General features: G+C 45.6%; 1 protein-coding gene and 1 long non-coding RNA gene across 8 annotated transcripts in view; one reads left to right on the forward strand and one right to left on the reverse strand.

Moving 5' to 3' along the window:
- The first annotated feature begins 690 nt into the window (after window positions 1-690).
- On the forward strand, window positions 691-3,855 carry LOC133073978 (uncharacterized). The gene is made up of 3 exons (XR_009697070.1): window positions 691-744; window positions 1,597-1,762; window positions 3,675-3,855. It is a non-coding gene; the product is annotated as an uncharacterized LOC133073978 (long non-coding RNA).
- An 11,847-nt stretch (window positions 3,856-15,702) lies between these two features.
- The window catches only part of BTD (biotinidase), a 42,498-nt gene continuing 39,404 nt past the window's right edge, over window positions 15,703-18,796 (reverse strand). For all 7 annotated transcript variants that reach the window (XM_061167282.1, XM_061167279.1, XM_061167280.1 and 4 more), the window contains one exon: window positions 15,703-17,146. In XM_061167282.1, coding sequence (XP_061023265.1) covers window positions 15,974-17,146 — 1,173 coding nt within the window. In that variant the 3' untranslated portion in view covers window positions 15,703-15,973. The remainder of the gene's footprint in view (window positions 17,147-18,796) is intronic.

The following is an 18,796-nucleotide window of genomic DNA, read 5'->3' on the forward strand; positions in this document are numbered from 1 at the left end:
GTTTTTATACTTGTACAGAATAGAAAAACCTGTTTGCTTTTTTAACTTCTGCTTGGAAGATGGCATCTGAGGTATCTGATGTGTATTATAGTACCAGCTTCTGCTCTGGAACTACTTTTAGGGCAGTGGTGATAATAGCAAATAACCTCCTTTAACAAGACACACAACTCAAACCATACCGTTTAGGTCAGGAGCTGTCAATTTGGGGTTTAATTTGGCTTAAATGAGACCTTTTAAATAAAGTTTTTTAATGCAATAAATCAAGTGTCTTTTCTTTTTCACGTGCAACCTTCTTTTCCCTTAAAATATATGACTGGTGTTGAATTGTAACTGGTTTTTACCTTTCTTTAGCAACTTATTGAATTTTCAATAAAGCTGTTTTAGAATTTAGATGAACCTTTCTAAACAAACATTTTAAATACAGTTATTCAACAGATACTTATTGCTTGCCTGTTACATGCTTGGGAATGGGAATGGGCAGAAAGTGAGCCTCCAAACTGGGGTCTTGTCCTCTTGGAGCTTATAGTTTCATCATGGGAAGGTACATATCTAAAAGTGGAAAGTGAAAGTGTAATTGATGAGCTGCTAACTGAAGCAAGTCAAGACTACAACAAGATCCCTGTGGGAAGGGTAGGTACCTAAAAGTGGAAAGTGAAAGTGTAATCGATGAACTGCTAACTGAAGCAAGTGAAGACTACAACAGGATCCCTCTGGGAACGGTGATCAGAAGACTTCTTGGAAGAGGTGGTATTTGGGCAGAACACTGAGGAACAAATCTGATTTGAGCAGGTGGAGAAGGGGCAAAGGAGAGCCTGACTGAGAACAGAATCTGCCGCTCTTAAAACACTTGGTGGAGGGAGGTGGGTGGAGCGGATGTCAGCACTTAGTGTGTAAGCCTACAGAAGTATGTATGATGCGCAGAGATTAGATGGAAGTGAGAGCAAGTAGATATAAATAAGTGATGGGAGGAGCAGGCCAAGAAGACTCGAATAACTTGGCCAAATCGTCTTAATGCTGATAATAGTAACAGAAAGTGCATATACAGTGTTTGTCATGTACCAGGCAAGGTTGTAAGTACTTGAAATCCATCTCTTAATCTGCACAACTGTCCTATGAGGTGGCGCCTATTCATAGCACCATTTAACACAGGAGGAATGAGGCAGAAAGGTGAGCTGACTTCTGCCTGAGCCGGTTTGGCCAGTAATTCATGAGGCCCAGAGTCACATCCAGGCAGTCGTTCCCACCTTTGGTGCTCGGTCACCTGATGACCTCTGATAACACTTTCTAGTCCTTGTTGAAATTGGCCATTTTGAAACTGGACCATATGCTTGACGACTGAACGAGGTAAGTTCCTTTCAGTTTTATTATCCCAGGTCACGAGTTTGAGAAGAAACACAGGTAACCGCGCCAGATATTTATTGAACACCTGCCGTGTCCCAAGAACTGCACTAGGCTCTGGGCGTAGTGCAGAGAAGGCAGAGCGTTTACCAGACTCTGTCCTCCCGTTGGAGCCTCAGAATGACAGCTGCTCGTGTTTCTGCTGCTGTTGCTGCTTCAGGTCTTGTCAAGCTAACATCCTCACTTCTGCCTCTGCAGGTGGCTGGCGGGCTTGGCTGGGTGATGCTAGAGCTGGAGCCTGGCTGGACCTGACCACGTTGTGAACTGGACTCCGTGTGCCTCCTCCGCGTTCCTGTGACCCGAGCACAAGAAGGCAAATCCGCCCTCCGCGCACACAGGTCACACCTCTGCGTCACAGTGGCTGGTATGCTGCTGCCGAGCCAGTTGGCGCTGCTTGTTGGAGAAGAAGAATTTGAGTTTAGTTCATAATGACTTTAGTCCTGAAGCAATGAGCCACAGTGTTTTGTCGTCGTTGTAGGTTTATCCGTGGACGTGCCTAGCAGTCTTTGCTCTCTGCCTTCTCCTTCCCTTCTTGTGGTTCTCCTTCTGGTGTAGGGGGTTCAGATATAAAAGGGGGCTGCAGAAATGAATTTGGAGTTGGAAATTCTTCCCTGGTAGTGTTGAACTGATAGGGTAGGTGTTCGATTTCAATGTAGTGCCATTCCCCTCCCGTGTCTGATTGCGACCATTCACTCCAGCTCTCTACCAGCTAGATCGTGTCCTCACCTCATCTCCAGCACTTGTGTAAGTCCCCGTTTCTCTGCCTGCCTCCGTCTGGGTTATTTCTCGTTTCCTTGAGGGTGTTGTACCCCTCTTGCCTGCCTATGAGTCTTACCTGCCTTCTTTCTTGATTAGGTTTGAAATAAGGCTGAGGTGTGGCACTTCCTTAATTTGAAAAGGCAGTGACTTGATCTTAAAAGTATTTCTTCCTCCTTGCCCTTCTCTCAAAGAAAAATCGCATTTTCGATTTTAAGACCTTCAGCAAACATTTTTTGAGTCCATACTGCGCAGCACGCACTGTCTTAAAGCCTGGAGCTGTGCCAGGGATAAACTTACTGCCATCAAGAAGCATACATTTTAGTCGGAGAAGCAAGAGGGATGCCAGCGGTGATTATTCCACAGAGAAAGATTTGTGGTATTTGGTAGTTGGGGAAAATCCTTGATTTAAAAGACCCCCATTTATGCACTCAAGAATCATATAAATTTTGATGTGAGATGCCATAAGATTTTGCTGAGAAAGTGGAAGAATGTTGAAGTAAGAAATTAATAAAAGCAGGAAAAGGATAGACAAAGATGGCAAGCTAATCCCCAAAAGCAAACCTGAGGTTTAACCCCAAATCATGTGAAAGTATCAGTTGCTGAATCATGTCTTATTCTTCATGACCCCATGTACTGTAGCCCACCAGGCTCCTCTGTCCATTCTCCAGGCAAGAATACTGGAGTGGGTAGCCATTCCCTTCTCCAGGGGATGCTCCCAACCCAGGGATTGAACCACGGTCTCCTGCATTGCAGGCAGATTCCATGCCATCTGAGCCACCAGGGAAGCCCAAAGCATGTCATAGCTTAACCCAAGCATCAGTTGTCATTTAAAGAGACAGGATCTGGATTAAGAGACGTGTTTCTTCGATGCCTGTTGGCTCCACCACTCCTAGTCCATGGCATGTAACTTGCTTAAATCTTTAGCTAGAAATGCACGTGGCCCAATGATTGAGGTTAGGTGAGCACTAAGCTCTAACAGGCTTTACGGTAATGTTGACCACCCCCCCCCCCCAACCCAAAAATGAAAGGTGGTTCACTTCTGGTAACAGCAGAGTACTGCGAGTTACATTGCCTCGGACCTAGTAGAAACAACGCATTTTCACGTTCACAGGGAATTTGCACTCGACATGGTCTTGTGTAGCCTTTGAACCCTCATTGTGCCTGCCACAAAGATGGTCGGATCCAGTATGCTAGACAGCAAAGTTTCTTGGGGTTCTGATATTCATGGTATGAAATGACAGAATGTGAACGAAGAGCGTTCAAGGAAAGGGGGCATCTGAAGAAGGGCTTTGTCTGTCTCCTCATTCTAGGTGCTTGTAAGTGTTAGGGGCATGGGAAGAAATGCCACTGGCTGCCTACAGTTAGGTGAGGAACAGGAGTAGGACCTAGGACGTTGCAGATGGTCCAAAAGCTTTTGCCAAGTGATGTCAGTGAAGACAGCAAGGACCACTGAGTCTCGATAAGATCGGTGACCTTCGTGGTGTTACAACTTGCTGTAGTTGCATTTCTCATTCCAGCACTGGGGGAGCCTGGACAATCAAGCCCACGTTCCTGGTGCAGCCAGGCAGGCACGGGAAGGAGCACAACAACACGAGAGCCCTTTCAAAGCCTCACTCCCGAGAACTCTCATCATTTTGCCTGCCTGATGGTTCCTGGAAGATCCCACTTACCATGTTGTCTGTAGCTGAGCAAGCTCAAAGTTGACCCACTGTGAAAGTTGTTTTCCTGAAGAGATATTTGTTGAAAACAATTATAGGAAAGAGTTTTGGGGGGATTTTTTAAAATTGAAATACATTTGATTTACAATATTGTGTTAGTCTCAGGCACATAGCAAATTGACCAGTTACACATACACACATATATAGATACCCTTTTTCAGATTCTTTTCTCTTACAGGTTATTATCAAATATTGAGTATAGTTTCCTGTGCTATACCGTAGCTCCTTGTTGGTTATCTATTTTATGTTTACTAGTGTGTATATGTTCATCTCAAGCTCCTAATTGATCCCTTCCCTCCCCTCTTCCGTTTGGTAACCATAAGCTTCTTTTCTACATCTGTGAGTCTCTTTCTGTTTGTAAATTCATTTGTATCTTGTTTTTTTTTTTTTAGTTTCCAAATAAGTGATATCGTATGATATTTTTCTTTCTTTGTCTGGCTTACTTCACTTACTATGATAATCTCTAGGTCCATCCATGTTGATGTTGCTGCAAGTGGCATCATTTCATCATTTTTATGGCTGAGTAAAAACTCCATTGTATGTATGTCTATGTATGTATGTGTATACACACACACACCCCACATCTTTATCCGTTCATTGGTCAAGGGATAGGTTGCTTCCATGTCTTGATTCCGTGTCTTGGTTGCATAGGTTGCTCCCATGTCTTGGCAATTGTAAATAGTGCTGCAATGAACTTTGGAGTGCATGTATCTTTTCAAATTAAGGTTTTCTTTGGATATATGCCCAGGAGTGGGATTGCAGGATCATATGGTAGCTCTATTTTTAGTTTTTTAAGGAAACTCTATGTTGTTCTCTGTAGTGGCCACATTAATTTACATTCCCACCGACACTGCAGGACGGTTCTCTTTCCTCCACACCCCCTCCAGCATTTATTATCTGTAGACTTTTTAATGATGACCATTCTGGCTGGCATGAGGTAATGACCTCATTATAGTTTTGATTTGCATTTCTCTAATAATTAGTGATGCCGAGCATCTTTCCATGTGCCCATTGATCATCTGTATGTCTTCTTTGGGAAAATATCTGTTTAGATCTTGTGCACATTTTTATTAGGTTGGTTGGTTTTTGACATTGAGCTCCATGAGCTGTACCTTTTAGAAAGTAAGCCCTTGTTGGTTACATTGTTTGCAGATATTTTCTCCCCATCCATAGATTGTCTTTTCATTTTGTTTACAGTTTCCTTTGCTGTGTAAAAACTTTTTAATTCGGTCGGTCCCATTTATTTATTTTTGTTTGTATTCCATTGCTGTAGGTGACAGATCCAAAAAGATCTTGCTCTGATTTATGTCAGAGTGTCCTGCCTGCTTTCCTCTAGGAGTTTTATAGTATCCTTTAGGTCTTTAATTCGTTTTGAGCTTATTTTTGTGTATGGAGTTAGAGAATGTTCTAGTTTCATTCTTTTACACGTAGCTCTCCTGTTTTCCCAGCGCCAGGCAAGAGTTTTAATGTTGCCCTTCCCTTCGGAGGTGGATAAGAGCTGAGGCAATCAACAGATAACCAAAAGCTTAAAAAGAAAAGCTACGGGAAGGATGTCCTTAAGAGTTTTGAAAAGAAATCTAGAATGCCACACACACACGTGAACCTGTGTGCCTTCTTGTATGAGACCGAGGCTACCCTAAATTCTTACCTGTGCCTAGTTTTGAGACTCTGCACAAACAGGAAGGGAAAGCCAATTTTCAACTGCCAAGCTGCGTTTTGAAGATGTGCCCTTATATACACAGCCCTTTGGCAAAGACCAGGGAATTCTTTTGGTCCCAGATGTTTAAGGAAACCTCTGTCCAATTATTAGCTGACTGCTAAGCTAAATGAGTAGAGACTTCACTGGCCACAATGGCAAAAACACAGACTCTACAGAACATGTCCAGAAAAGTCACCTAACAGCTGTAACAAGCAGCAAACTCTGGGGAGGGGGTGAATCTGACTTGCAGAATTGCCATGTTATTTTAAAAGCACAATTTTCAACAAAAGATTGAGATATGCCAAGAAACAATGTAATACCCCTACACAGGAAAAACAATCAATAGAAATGATCCTTGAAGAAGCTGAGACATTGGGTTTACTTGACAAAGAAGCTAAATCATTTATTTTAAACATGTTCAAGGAGCTAGAGAAAACCATGTCTAAAGAATTAAAAGAAAGTTTAAAAAAAAAAAAACCTCACTAAAGAGAGAATAGAGATAATATTTTTAAAAGTAGATGGAAGTTCTGTATTTGGAAATTACAGTAACTTGAATAGAGGGACTCAGTGTTAGATTTCAATAGACAGAAGAATCAGTGAATGTGAAGATAGGTCAATTCCTAGTCTTGAGGAGAAAGGGGGGAAAAATGAAAAGTGATCATAGCCTCAGAGACCTGTGAGATCCCAATAAACATAGCAACATGCACACAAGCAAAGTCCCAGAAAGAGAAGAGAAAGAAAAGGAGGCAGAATATTTGAAGAAATAATGGCTGAAACTTAATTTCAAAAATGCCAATCTACAAACTCAAAAAGCTCAAAGAACCCCAAGAAGAATAGAAACTCAAAGAGATCCAGCCTACACACATTATAATCAAACTGTCTAAAGACAAAACAAGAATCTTGAAAGCCGAAAGAGAGAAGCAATCCATCATGTACAAGAAATCCTAACTAATAACATTAACAGTTGGTTTCTCATCAGAGCTGATGGAGTCAGAAGGCAGGGATGTGGTAGTCACGGTGCTGAAAGAAAAATACTGTCCATCAAGAGCATTATATCCAGCACAACTGTCTTTCAAAAATGAAGGACAGATTAAGATGTTCTATTTATTATTACCTATTTGTTATTAAGAAAAATGAAAACATAAAGAGCAACAGTAATGATAACAGCAAACTAAACTTTAAAAACAGTAAAAATCTATTTTTTGCGAATTTTTATTTCTCATTTAAAAGTCAACTATATAAAGCTATAATTATAAATCTCTGATGATGGGCACATAATGTATGAAAATGTGAATTTGTGACAATAACACAAAGGAATAGGGGGAAAGGAGCTCACAGGAGAAAAGATTTTGCATAATACAGGCAGACCTTGTTTTATTGGGATCTGCTTTATTGTACTTCACAGATACTGCATTTTTTACAAATTGAAGGTTTGTGGCAACCCTGAATTGGGTAAGTCTATAGTATAGGCAGCATATTTCTAACAACATATCCTCACTTTGTATCTGTCACATTTTGGTAATTGTTGCAAAAATTTATAATTTTATTCTTATGATATTTGTTACGGTGATCAGTGATCATTGATGTTACTATTGTAATTATTTGGGGGTGCCACAAACCACGCCTATTTAAGATGGCAAATTTAATATGCGTATGTTCTGACTGTCCACCACTTATTTCCTCATCTTTTTTCCCTCGGGCCTCCCTCTTCCTGGAAACACAACAATATTGAAATTAGACCAGGTACTAGCCCTAAAATGGCCTCTAAGTGTTCAAGTGAAAGGAAGAGTCACACATCTCTTGCTTTAAATCTAAAGCTAGAAATGATTCCTCTCAGTGAGGAGGGCATAACAATAGCCCAGACAGGCCCCAAAGCTGGGTCCATTGACCTAACAGCCAAGTTGTAAATGAATGCAAAAGGAAAGTTTTCAAAGGAAATGAAAAGTGCTGCCCCAGTGAACACATGAATGGTAAAAAAGCAAAAGAGCCTTATTGCTGATACAGACAAAGTCTGAGTGGTCCAGATAGAAGACGAAACGAGCCACCACATTTCCTTAAGGCAAAGCCTGATCCAGAGCAAGTCCCTAGCTCTCTTCAGTTCTCTGAAGGCTGAGAGAGGCGAGGAAGCTGCAGAAGAAAAAGCTGAAGCCAGCAGAGATTTCTTCCTGAGGTTTTAAGGAAAGAAGCCGTCTCTAAGACTCCCAAGTGCATGGCAAAGCATGTGCAGACATAGAAACTGCAGCAGGTTATCCGGACAGTCTAGCTAAGATGTAGTCAGCTATGCTAACGGACAGATTTTCAGTGTAGCTGGGACTGCCTTCTGTTGGAAGATGATGCCACCTAGGACTTTCATAGCTAGAGAGAAGAACTCAATGCCTGGCTTTAAAGCTTCATAAACAGGCTGACTCTAATGTTAGGGGCTAATGCAGCCATGACATAAAAAGACGCTTACTCCATGGAAGAAAAGATATGACCAACCTAGACAGCATATTAAAAAGCAGAGACATTACTTTGCCAACAAAGGTTCATCTAGTCAAGGCTATGGTTTTTCCAGTAGTCATGTATGGATGTGAGAATTGGACTATAAAGAAAGCTGAGTGCCAAAGAATTGATGCTTTTGAACTGTGGTATTGGAAAAGACCCTTGAGAGTCCCTTGGACTGCAAGAACATCCAACCAGTCCATCCTAAAGGAAATCAGTCCTGGGTGTTCATTTGAAGGACTTGATCCTGAAGCTGAAGCTCCAATACTTTGGCCACCTGATGAGAAGAACTGATTCATTTGAAAAGACCCTGATGCTGGGAAAAGATTGAGGGCAGAAGGAGAAGGGGACGACAGAGGATGACATGGTTGGATGGCATCACCGACTCGATGGACATGAATTAGAGTAAACTCCGGAAGTTGGTGATGGACAGGGAAGCCTGGCGTGCTGTGGTCCATGGAATCGCAAAGAGTCGGACACGACTGAGCGACTGAACTAACTGACTGAATGGAGCTAATATTGAAGCCAATACTCAGATTCTGAAAATCCTGGGGCCTTTAAAAATACGTTATCTACTCTGCCTTTCCTACATAAATAGAACAAGAAAGTCTGGATGACAGCACATTTGTTGATAAGATGGCTTACTGAATATTTTAAGCCAACTGTTGAAACCCACTGCTCAGAAGAAAAGATTCCTTTTGAGATGACTACTCGTTGACAGTAGACATGGTTGCCCAAGAGCTCAGAGGGAAATGTACCCTGAGATTCATGTTGTTCCACACTTGCCGACACAACATCCCTACTTCAGCACATGGACTAAGGAGTAATTTCAACTTCCGAGACATTATTTAAGAAATATATTTCCTATGGCTATAACTCCCACCAGGAAGCTTCCATAAGCCTCTTATCCTTCTCCATTAGAGGGCAGACAGAATGAAAATCACAATCACAGAAAATTAACCAATCTGATCACATGGACCACAGCCTTGTCTAACTCAGTGAAACTATGAGCCATGCCATGTGGGGCCACCCAAGATGGACGGGTCATGGCAGAGAGTTCTGACAATATGTGGTACATTGGAGAAGGGAATGGCAAACCACTTCAGTATTCTTGCCTTGAGAACCCCATGACCAGCATGAAAAGGCAAAAAGATAGGACACTGAAAGAGGAACTCCCCAGGTGGGTAGGTGCCCAATATGCTCCTGGAGATCAGTGGAGAAATAACTCCAGAAATAATGAAGGGATGGAGCCAAAATGAAAGCAACACCAGTTGTGGATGTGACTGGTGATGGGAGTACAGTCTGATGCTGTAAAGAACAATATTGCACAGGAACCTGGAATGTTAGGTCCATGAACCAAGGTAAATTGGAAGTAGTCAAACAGGAGATGGCAAGAGTGAACATCGACATTTTAGGAATCAGTAAACTAAAATGGACTGGAATCGGTGAATGTAATTCAGATGACCATTGTATCTACTTCTGTGGGCAAGAACCCATTAGAAGAAATAGAGTAGCCATCATAGTCAACAAAAGAGTCCAAAATGCAGTACTTGGGTGCAGTCTCAAACACAACAGAATGATCTCTGCTTGTTTCCAGGGCAAACCATTCAATATCACAGTAATCCAAGTCTATGCCCCAACCACTAATGACAAAGAAGTTGAAGTTCAGTGGTTCTATGAAGACCTACAAGACCTTCTAGAACCAACACCAAAAAAAGATGTCCTTTTCATCATAGGGGACTAGAATGCAAAAGTATGTATCAAGAGATATGGAGTAACAGGCAAGTTTGGCCTTGAAATACAAAATGAAGTAGGACAAAGGCTAACAGAGTTTTGCCAAGAGAACGCACTGGTCACAGCAAACACCCTCTTCCAACAACGCAAGAGACAACTCCACACATGGACATCAGCATATGGTCAACACCGAAATCAGATTGATTATATTCTTTGCAGCCAAATATGGAGAAGCTCTATACAGTTAGCAAAAACAAGACTGGGAGCTGACTGTGGCTCAGATCATGAACTCTTTATTCCAAAATTCAGACTTAAATGAAGAAAGTAGGAAAAACCACTAGACCATTCAGGTATAACCAAAATCGAATCCCTTATGATTATACAGTGGAGTGAGAAATAGATTTAAGGGATTAGACCTGACAGACAGAGTGCCTGATGAACTATGAACGGAGGTTCATGACATTGTACAGGAGACAGGGATCAAGGTCATCCCCAAGAAAAAGAAATGCAAAAAGGCAAAATGGTTGTCTGAGGAGGCCTTACAAATAGCTAAGGAAAGAAGAGAAGTGAAAGGGAAAGGAGAAAAGGAAAGATATACCCATCTGAATGCAGAGTTCCAAAGAATAGCCAGGAGAGATAAGAAAGGCTTCCTCAGTGATCAATGCAAAGAAATAGAGGAAAACAATAGAACTGGAAAGACCACAGATCTCTTCAAGAAAATTAGAGATACCAAGGGAACATTTCATCCAAAGATGGGCACAATAAAGGACAGAAATGGTATGGACCAAACAGAAGCAGAAGATATTAAGAAGAGGTGGCAAGAATACACAGAAGAACTGTACAAAAAAGATCTTCACGATCCAGATAATCACGATGGTGTGATCACTCACCTAGAGCCAGACATCCTGGAATGTGAAGTCAAGTGGGCCTTAGGAAGCATATCTCTGAACAAAGCTAGTGGAGGTGATGGAATTCCAGCTGAGTTATTTCAAACCCTAAAAGATGATGCTGTGAAAGTGCTGCACTCAATATGTCAGCGAATTGGGAAAACTCAGCAGTGGCCACAGGACTGGAAAAGGTCAGTTTTCATTCCAATCCTAAAGAAAGGCAATGCCAAAGAATGCTCAAACTACCGCACAATTGCACTCATCTCACACGCTAGTAAAGTAATGCTCAAAATTCTCCAAACTAGGCCCCAACAGTATGTGAACCGAGAACTTCCAGATGTTCAAGCAGAGGAACCAGAGATCAAACGGCCAACATCTGTTGGACCATAGAAAAACCAAGAGAGTTCCAGAAAAACATCTCCTTCTGCTTTATTGACTATGCCAAAGCCTTTGTGTGGATCACGACAAACTGTGGAAAATTCTTAAGGAGATGGGAATACCAGACCACCTTCTGAGAAATCTGTGTGCAGGTCAAGCAACAGTTAGAACCGGACATGAAACAATGGACTGGTTCCAAATTAGGAAAGGAGCACGTCAAGGCTGTATGTTGTCACCCTGCTTATTTAACTTATATACAGAGTACATCATGCAAAATGCCAGGCTGGATGAAGCACAAGCTGGAATCAAGATTGCCAGGAGAAATAGCAATAACCTCAGATATGCAAATGACACCACCCTTATGGCAGAAAGTGAAGAGAAGCTAAAGAGCCTCCTGATGAAAATGAAAGAGGAGAGTGAAAAATTTGGCTTAAAACTCAACATTAAAAAAACTAAGATCATGGCATCTGGTCCCATCACTTCATGGCAAATGGATGGGGAAACAATGGAAACAGTGACATACTAAAACCATGGTCCCTTCAGTGTTGGGACCGGATGGGTGCCATGATTTTAGTCTTTTGAATGCTGAGTGGACATATAGACACTGCTGAATTTAAAACGGACCATCACCAGGACCTTCTGTATAGCACAGGGAACTCTGCCCAGTGTTACGTGGCAGCCTGGATGGGAGGGGAGTCTGGGGCAGAATGGAGGCATACAATTTTAATCATTTCTTCAAAGAAGATATATAAGTGGCCGATAAACACTTGGAAAAACGTTCAGGGCTTCCCTGGTGGCTCAGTGGTGAAGAGTCCGCCTGCTGGGGCAGGAGACACACATTGGACCCCGGGTCCGGGAGGATCCCATGGGCTGCAGAGCAATGGGGCCCGTGTGCCACCTGGAATGGCAGCTACTGAGCCCCGCGCTGCAGCTCCTGAGGGCAGAGAGCTCCGGCTCTGCAACGAGAGGGGCCCTGCAACAGAAGCTCACACACCGCAACTGGAGAAAAGCCCAGGCAACATCGAAGACCTGGCACAGCCACAAATCAATACATAACATTATTCATTAAGAAGAGAAAGGTACGTATCATTACTTGCCGCGAAAGAAATGAAATCACAACCACAATGAGAAACCATAGCCATTGAGATGGCTGTGATTTTAACAGACAATATCGAGCACTGGCAAGAATGTAAAAATAATTGAATGCTTAAGAGGAGAGTGAAAAAGTTGCCTTAAAGCTCAACATTCAGAAAACTTAAGATCATGGCATCCGGTCCCATTGCTTCATGGCAAATAGATGGGGAGACAGTGGAAACAGTGGCTGACTATTTTTTGGGCTCCAAAATCACTGCAGATGGTGATTGCAGCCATGAAATTAAAAGATGCTTACTCCTTGAAAGGAAAGCTATGACCAACCTAGACAGCATATTAAAAAGCGGGGACATTACTTTGCCAACAAAGGTCCATCTAGTCAAGGCTATGGTTTTTCCAGTAGTCATGTATGGATGTGAGAGTTGGACTATAAAGCTAGCTGAGTGCCGAAGAATTGATGCCTTTGAACTGTGGTGTTGGAGAAGACTCTTAAGAGTCCCTTGGACTGCAAGGAGATCCAACCAGTCCATCCTAAAGGAAATCAGTCCTGAATATTCATTGGAAGGACTGATGCTGAAGCTGAAACTCCAATACTTTGGCCACCTGATGCGAAGCACTGACTCACTGGAAAAGACCCTGATGCTGGGAGGGATTGGGGGCAGGAGGAGAAGGGGACAACAGAGGATGAGATGGTTGGATGGCATCACCGACTCAATGGACATGGGTTTGGGTGGACTCCGGGAGTTGGTGATGGACAGGGAGGCCTGGCGTACTGCAGTCCATGGGGTGGCAAAGAGTCAGACATGACTGAGCGACTGAACTGAACTGAACTGAACATTGCTAACAGGGCTGTAAAATGATGTAGTCCCTTTGGAAAACAGTCTTGCTGCTGCTGCTGCTGCTAAGTTGCTTCAGTCATGTCCGACTATGCGTGATCGCGTAGACGGCAGCCCACCAGGCTCCCCTGTCCCTAGGATTCTCCAGGCAAGAATACTGGAGTGGGTTGCCATGTCCTTCTCCAAAACAGTCTTGACAGTTTCTCAAATAATTAAACACTGACTACCATATGACCCAGCAATTACTCTCCTAGGTGTATACACAAGGAGCTGAAAACACATGTTCGCATATATAAACTTGTACATGAATATTCATAGCAGCCAAAGGTGGAAGCAACCTGAAGTCCACTTAGTTATGAATGGATAAACAAATGTGATGTGTCTATACAGTGACATGTTATTCAACCATAGGAAGGAAGAATTTGGACGTGGTACACAAGCATAAACCTTGAAAACAGTACAGCAGGTGGAAGAAGGCAGGAGCAAAAGGCCACCTAGTGTACGATTCCATTTAAAGAAAATGTTCAGAATGGGCAAATCTGCAGAGATAGGAAGTGTGTTAGTGACTGCCATGGGAGGTTGGGCATGACTGCTTGTGGGCACAGCGTCTCTTTTGGGGGTGAGAGTGCTGAGTGGGCTGCCTGTGGGGCCCAGGTGGGGCTCTCTCAGTGGGACGGTGGGCAGGCCCTCTTGAGATGCCGCAGCGGGCGCTGGGACAGACATGCTGCCAGCAGGCCGTGGCTTTGCCTTCCCTAAGAACGGGACTTCTTCAGCTTATTGCTGCCTCTCACTTCCTCTTGGAGGAAAACGGCAGACAGGCCCAGCTGCACCTCCATCAGAAACCGCACGGACCGGCCACTTCCCCCAAGCCCGGTTCCGCCAAAAGTACACGGGGCGTCCCGCCTCTCTGCTGTGGTCCAGATCACCGTTTGCTTCCTGAGTTTCAGGATCGCAGCTGAGAAAAGCATGTCACGGGCATGAGTCATGAGTGCATTTTTTTCTTTTTTATCTTGAACATGATTTATTCTGCTCGTTTCCGCTACCCTCCACTCTGCTCTGCCATCTGGCAACTACTTTTCATTGTGGAAGTCCCCCCTGGTTTCTGCTGTTTGCAGTTAGTTCTGAATCCTCAGCAGATAGCAGCTCGGGGAAAGTTCTCGGTGCTCTGCTCACGGGAGCAGAAGGTGCATTTAGCAGGTGCCTCAGAAATGTCTACTGTTGAAGGAGCTGCACCACGCCTCTGGTCTCTCTCTCTCGGGCTGATCTGAATCATCTTGGCAGGAAGCAAGATGTGCATTTCTGAGATGATTTCTGCTTCCCTGGGGCGGCGGCCGTGGCCACATCCGGAGCCGCGTGGCACCGCCAGCTCACCCCTCCCGGGTCTGCACCCGCATCTGGTGGGAGAGGTCCCCGTTCCGTTCCAGGGGGACCTCCCGGGTTTCCTTAGGAATCCTGACTTGCGTCTGCAAATTCCCTGAAGGCCAGCCTGACTCATTCCAGGCCTTTGCAAGCAGGCAGTGAGTCAGTGGGTCTTCGCTTCTTTCCCATGTGAATGATTCAACACACATTCCATGAATAAGAAAACGGGTGCAACAAGGGTCAAATAAATAGGCGAGGTCTGCGTGGGGAAGCGTAAACCTGGAGGCCAAGGAAGCAACCGTCAGCCTGACTCCTGGATCTGTGCCCTTTATTATCCTGCCTGAGAGCCAGAAAAGGGTCCAGAAGGCCACACGGTGGGAGACGGGGAAAGATTCTCATTTTTTACTTTGCATAATTATAATAACAATTATATATTATATATATATATATGCACATACTGCTTTAAAACACCTAATTTATAATGGAGATGAAACTAGCTATACATTGAAAAGGCAAATCATAGACAGCTAACTATCCATTTTCTTTAAAAAAAAAGCTATCCATTTTCTGCTTTAAAAGTGATCTGAGATAATACTAGGCATAGAGTCAAAACAACTTGGAAATGTTGGACACAAGGAATAGTGACACCAGGGGCCTGAAGACTCTTCACTGAGTACGATCTTGCATCTGCAGTTCACTCCGTGGGAGGTCCTGCTCCGTCTGTGGTGGGCTCTCCAAAGACACCTGTCCGGTGAGTGGATAGAGTCTGCATGCGCCAGCCCCAGGCTGCTCCGGCCACCCGTCTGCAAGGAGAAGGCCCTGCCGTGAACCGGGGTTGAGTTCACAGCATCACTCCATCCCTCAGAGCCGGGAAGCCAGAAGGCGCTTGCCCAGAGCCAGTGTGATTTACCGACGTGCCTGGAATCCCTGGATGAGACATGCTGTGCCCAGGAATCCTATTACTCATCTGTTCCCGCTGCTGCCCTCTCTTTGGCACTTTTTCCAGCCTCTCTCTCTCCGGGGCACGGCCCTCTTTCTCCCCAGTTGTGCTGAGGCCTGCCTGACACATTCCGATCACTGGCAGAAAGGCAAATTTGAGAAAAGCTTCCTCCTGCTTTTAAAAGCTGCCTCAGGCTCCACACTGCTGAGGCCACTGGTGGCTCTGGCGTGATTGGTCCGAATTCTGGCCACAGGCAGGGAAAAGTCCCCACTGCAGCCATTCTAAGACGGCTTTTGCTTTGGGTGTTCTTACCCTCGATAATGTTTGAGGCTTGTGAAATACCCGTATATCCTGGGTGTCACTTGATCAACAAGAAGAAGAAACACACACAACACACAAAAGTAGCCGTCTTGTGGACATGTAAAATTTAAACTGGCGTTTATTTTTGTTTGAGCTCTTAAAAACAATTGTGTGATGAAAGATCTGCTGGAGGAAGAAATGGCTTGAAAAATAGAAACAAGAGTATAAAATACCAGAAAATATCTCACTAATTTCCACCTAAGAGGGAAAGACCCTAGTGCACCATCTCCCTACCTCCTCCCAAATGGGCTCTGGGGCAAAGAGGTGGTCCCACTGCTGTGAGCTTCAGCCTGTGCCAGTGTGTGTGTGTGGGGGGGCAGTTTCCACACCCCCTAGTCCTTCTCATACAACCGCCCATAGAGAGCTGCCGTCACCAGCCCAGAGGACAGTCCCCTCTTCTTCAGGAAATAATGATCACTCTCCCAGCCCAGCTGGTCCGGGGTTTCCAGGGTCATCCCTGAGGTCAGAAGCATTGGAAAGATATAAGAAGTACTGAAGTTGCCCCACAGGTGAAACTCAAACATCCCCGTGGCCTCTGTGATCTCCTGCCCACACGTGTCAAAGCCAAGACCCCCACACTTGACCAGCACACAGACTTGGACATAGTAGGTGCCATGCACCGTGTGAAGACCATCGAAGACCCCCAGGGCATACAGCTCCTGGGACACAGTGGGCCTCTGGTAAAGCAAATGGCAGCACAGGCCATTTGCACAGACGCGGAGGTGGCCTTCCCGTCCCCACACAGGAACCAGGGTGAAGTTGTCATACATCATCTCAGAGTTAAACGTGGGAGAGGCGCTGGTAGTTGATTTGGGGGCTCCATCACAATGGACGTCCTGGGCATCCCTCTCAGAGTAGGGATCCCCTGCCAAGAGTTCCAAGAACTTCCTATGGGATGGGTCCATTTTCTCTGTGGCGTTCCCCGTACTGACGAGACCCGGTGGATTTCTGGCTACCTCGGCAATTATGAGGTGACCTTCAGGGCTTTCCATGTTGTGGTGCCAAAAGGACTTCAGAGGGGTGTGTATGCCACTTCCTGTCATCCCCAGAGATGGGTGGTGGATGTTCGCAGCCAGAAAGTTGATGCCAAAGGCAATGGCGAAACCTCTCTGAATCTGAATGGCTGCCAAGAGTGGGAGCTGGTTCATCCAGGCAGTCGGATACACAACGTGCTTCACGTCTGAGTCTCTGAGGAGCCTGACAGCAGGGTCAAAGAACAGTATGTCAAAGCAAGTGAAGACGCCGAACTTGCCAGCGAAGGGGGTGTCGAAGACTGTGTGATCCACCTCTAGAGGGGTATCGAATGCTGCCTCAAAATAGAGGTTATGTTTGCGGTAGCGGTCAACCAGGGTTCCATTACTGCTGAACACAACGTTCGTGTTAAACTGGTATCTACCATCACTCGGGCACCCTGGGTCACTGCTATGACAAGGCTGCTTTGTCCCAAGATTGGCCACCAGGAACATCTCTCCCTTCATAGCCATGCAACTCAGGCGCTGGAGGACCTACAGGGGGAAATAAAAGTGTAAATAAAGGCAGTTTTAAACCATGCCTTCTTCTTATAATTTTAGAATAGTACCTGTATTATGTCCATAATATATAAACAGCTATCATAAATCAATAAGAAAAAAAGTAACCACCACCGAAAGCATGCAGAGAATATGAACTGGTGGGTTACAGATGAACAAATACAAATGGCCAACAAACACCTGAGGAGATTCTCAGTCTCTTTAGCAATAAGGACATACAAATTAATATGATAATGAGGTCTCATTTCTCACCTCCATAAGACTGGCAAAAATTAAAAAGACTATTCTATCTCTCACTGACCAAAGGATGGGCAAACAGACACTCATGTGCTATTACTGGGGATGCAAAGTTGCAATAAAATCCTTTAAAGGAAAAACACAGTGCTCTTTAAGAAATTATTTTAAAAGTGTTTATCCCGGGGAGGGGGGTGGGGCTCCAATCAGTGTGGCAGAACAGGGGGATGTGCAGTTCACCTCCTCCCCCATACATGTCAGAACACACCCCCATCTGCAATAATTCTCACAGAATACCCGCTGCATGCTGGCAGACCATCTCAAACACCCAAAATCGTAACAGAAATTGCCACACACTGGGTACGACGAAAGGAAAAAAAAGCGGGGGTGGGGGTGGGAATTGGGACGGGACTTGCACCCCTGAGAAGTAGCTGAGAAAGAGGAAAGGTTCCCCCGCCCTGGGAAGCCCCTTCACCGGTGGGGAGCTCAGTCCAAGACAGAAGGGAGCTGCAGGGGCTCAGAGGGGAGTCCAGCCACTAGCCCGCGGCAGACAGGGCAGAGAGGCCTGCAGGGACAGTCCGAGCTGCCGCCCTGGGCCAGAGACACGCGTGCGCCAAGGGCAGCAGCGGCGCTGGGTGCTGAAACTCAGGCTTCCGAGGACAGCCCGAGGGGCAGGGCCGCGGTGGGCTGCACGCAGACAGCCTGAGGGTCTGGAGCACGGTGAGTAGGCAGGGGTGTATGCGGAAGAAGCCTGGACCGGCCACAGAAGTGAGGAGCCTTTGTTAGCTAGCGTGCAAGGCGACAGTGGGCCTGCTGTGGGAGCCTCAGTCTTGGCACGCTCATGGCGGGCTTGCACCGCCATCAAAACCCCACTGTTAACACACACGGCCTGAACAGAGGGGTGGGTCCACCACAGCGGCCTCTTTCTCCATGGGTGCTGATGACAGCACTACCTCTGCGAGCTCTGGGGGAGCACCCGTGGGCTGCCCGCGCGCAGAGGCAGGAATCGAGCCCTCCCCGCCACTGTGCGGGGTCACCCCACCACTGCCCACTCTGTAAGCTCAGCGCCCTGGGACATCCCAGGGGGCAGCTCCCGGGCCTGAGACAGGTCCGGCCTTAGGGTTAGGGTTAGGGTTAGCTGTGTGCTGTGGGGACGTGCACATGGGGACCACCGCAGATCCAGGGGTGCGACTACTGTGCTTGGGATGCCCAACTTCAGCGAAGCTGCGCTGGCCTTGTGAGAACGCCCCCCGAGGGAACCAGGGCAGGCTGCCCGTGTTCCCGTGGTTGAGAAGCGACCGAGAGCAGTGCCCAGACCCAAAGGCTCTGTACGCTTGTCTGACAGCAAGCTCGGGGGAGCACGGCGCTGGCGGAGGAACACTTAGTGGCTCC

Source organism: Dama dama, chromosome 19 (assembly GCF_033118175.1).
Source record: "Dama dama isolate Ldn47 chromosome 19, ASM3311817v1, whole genome shotgun sequence".
Classification (NCBI taxonomy): Eukaryota; Metazoa; Chordata; class Mammalia; order Artiodactyla; family Cervidae; genus Dama; species Dama dama.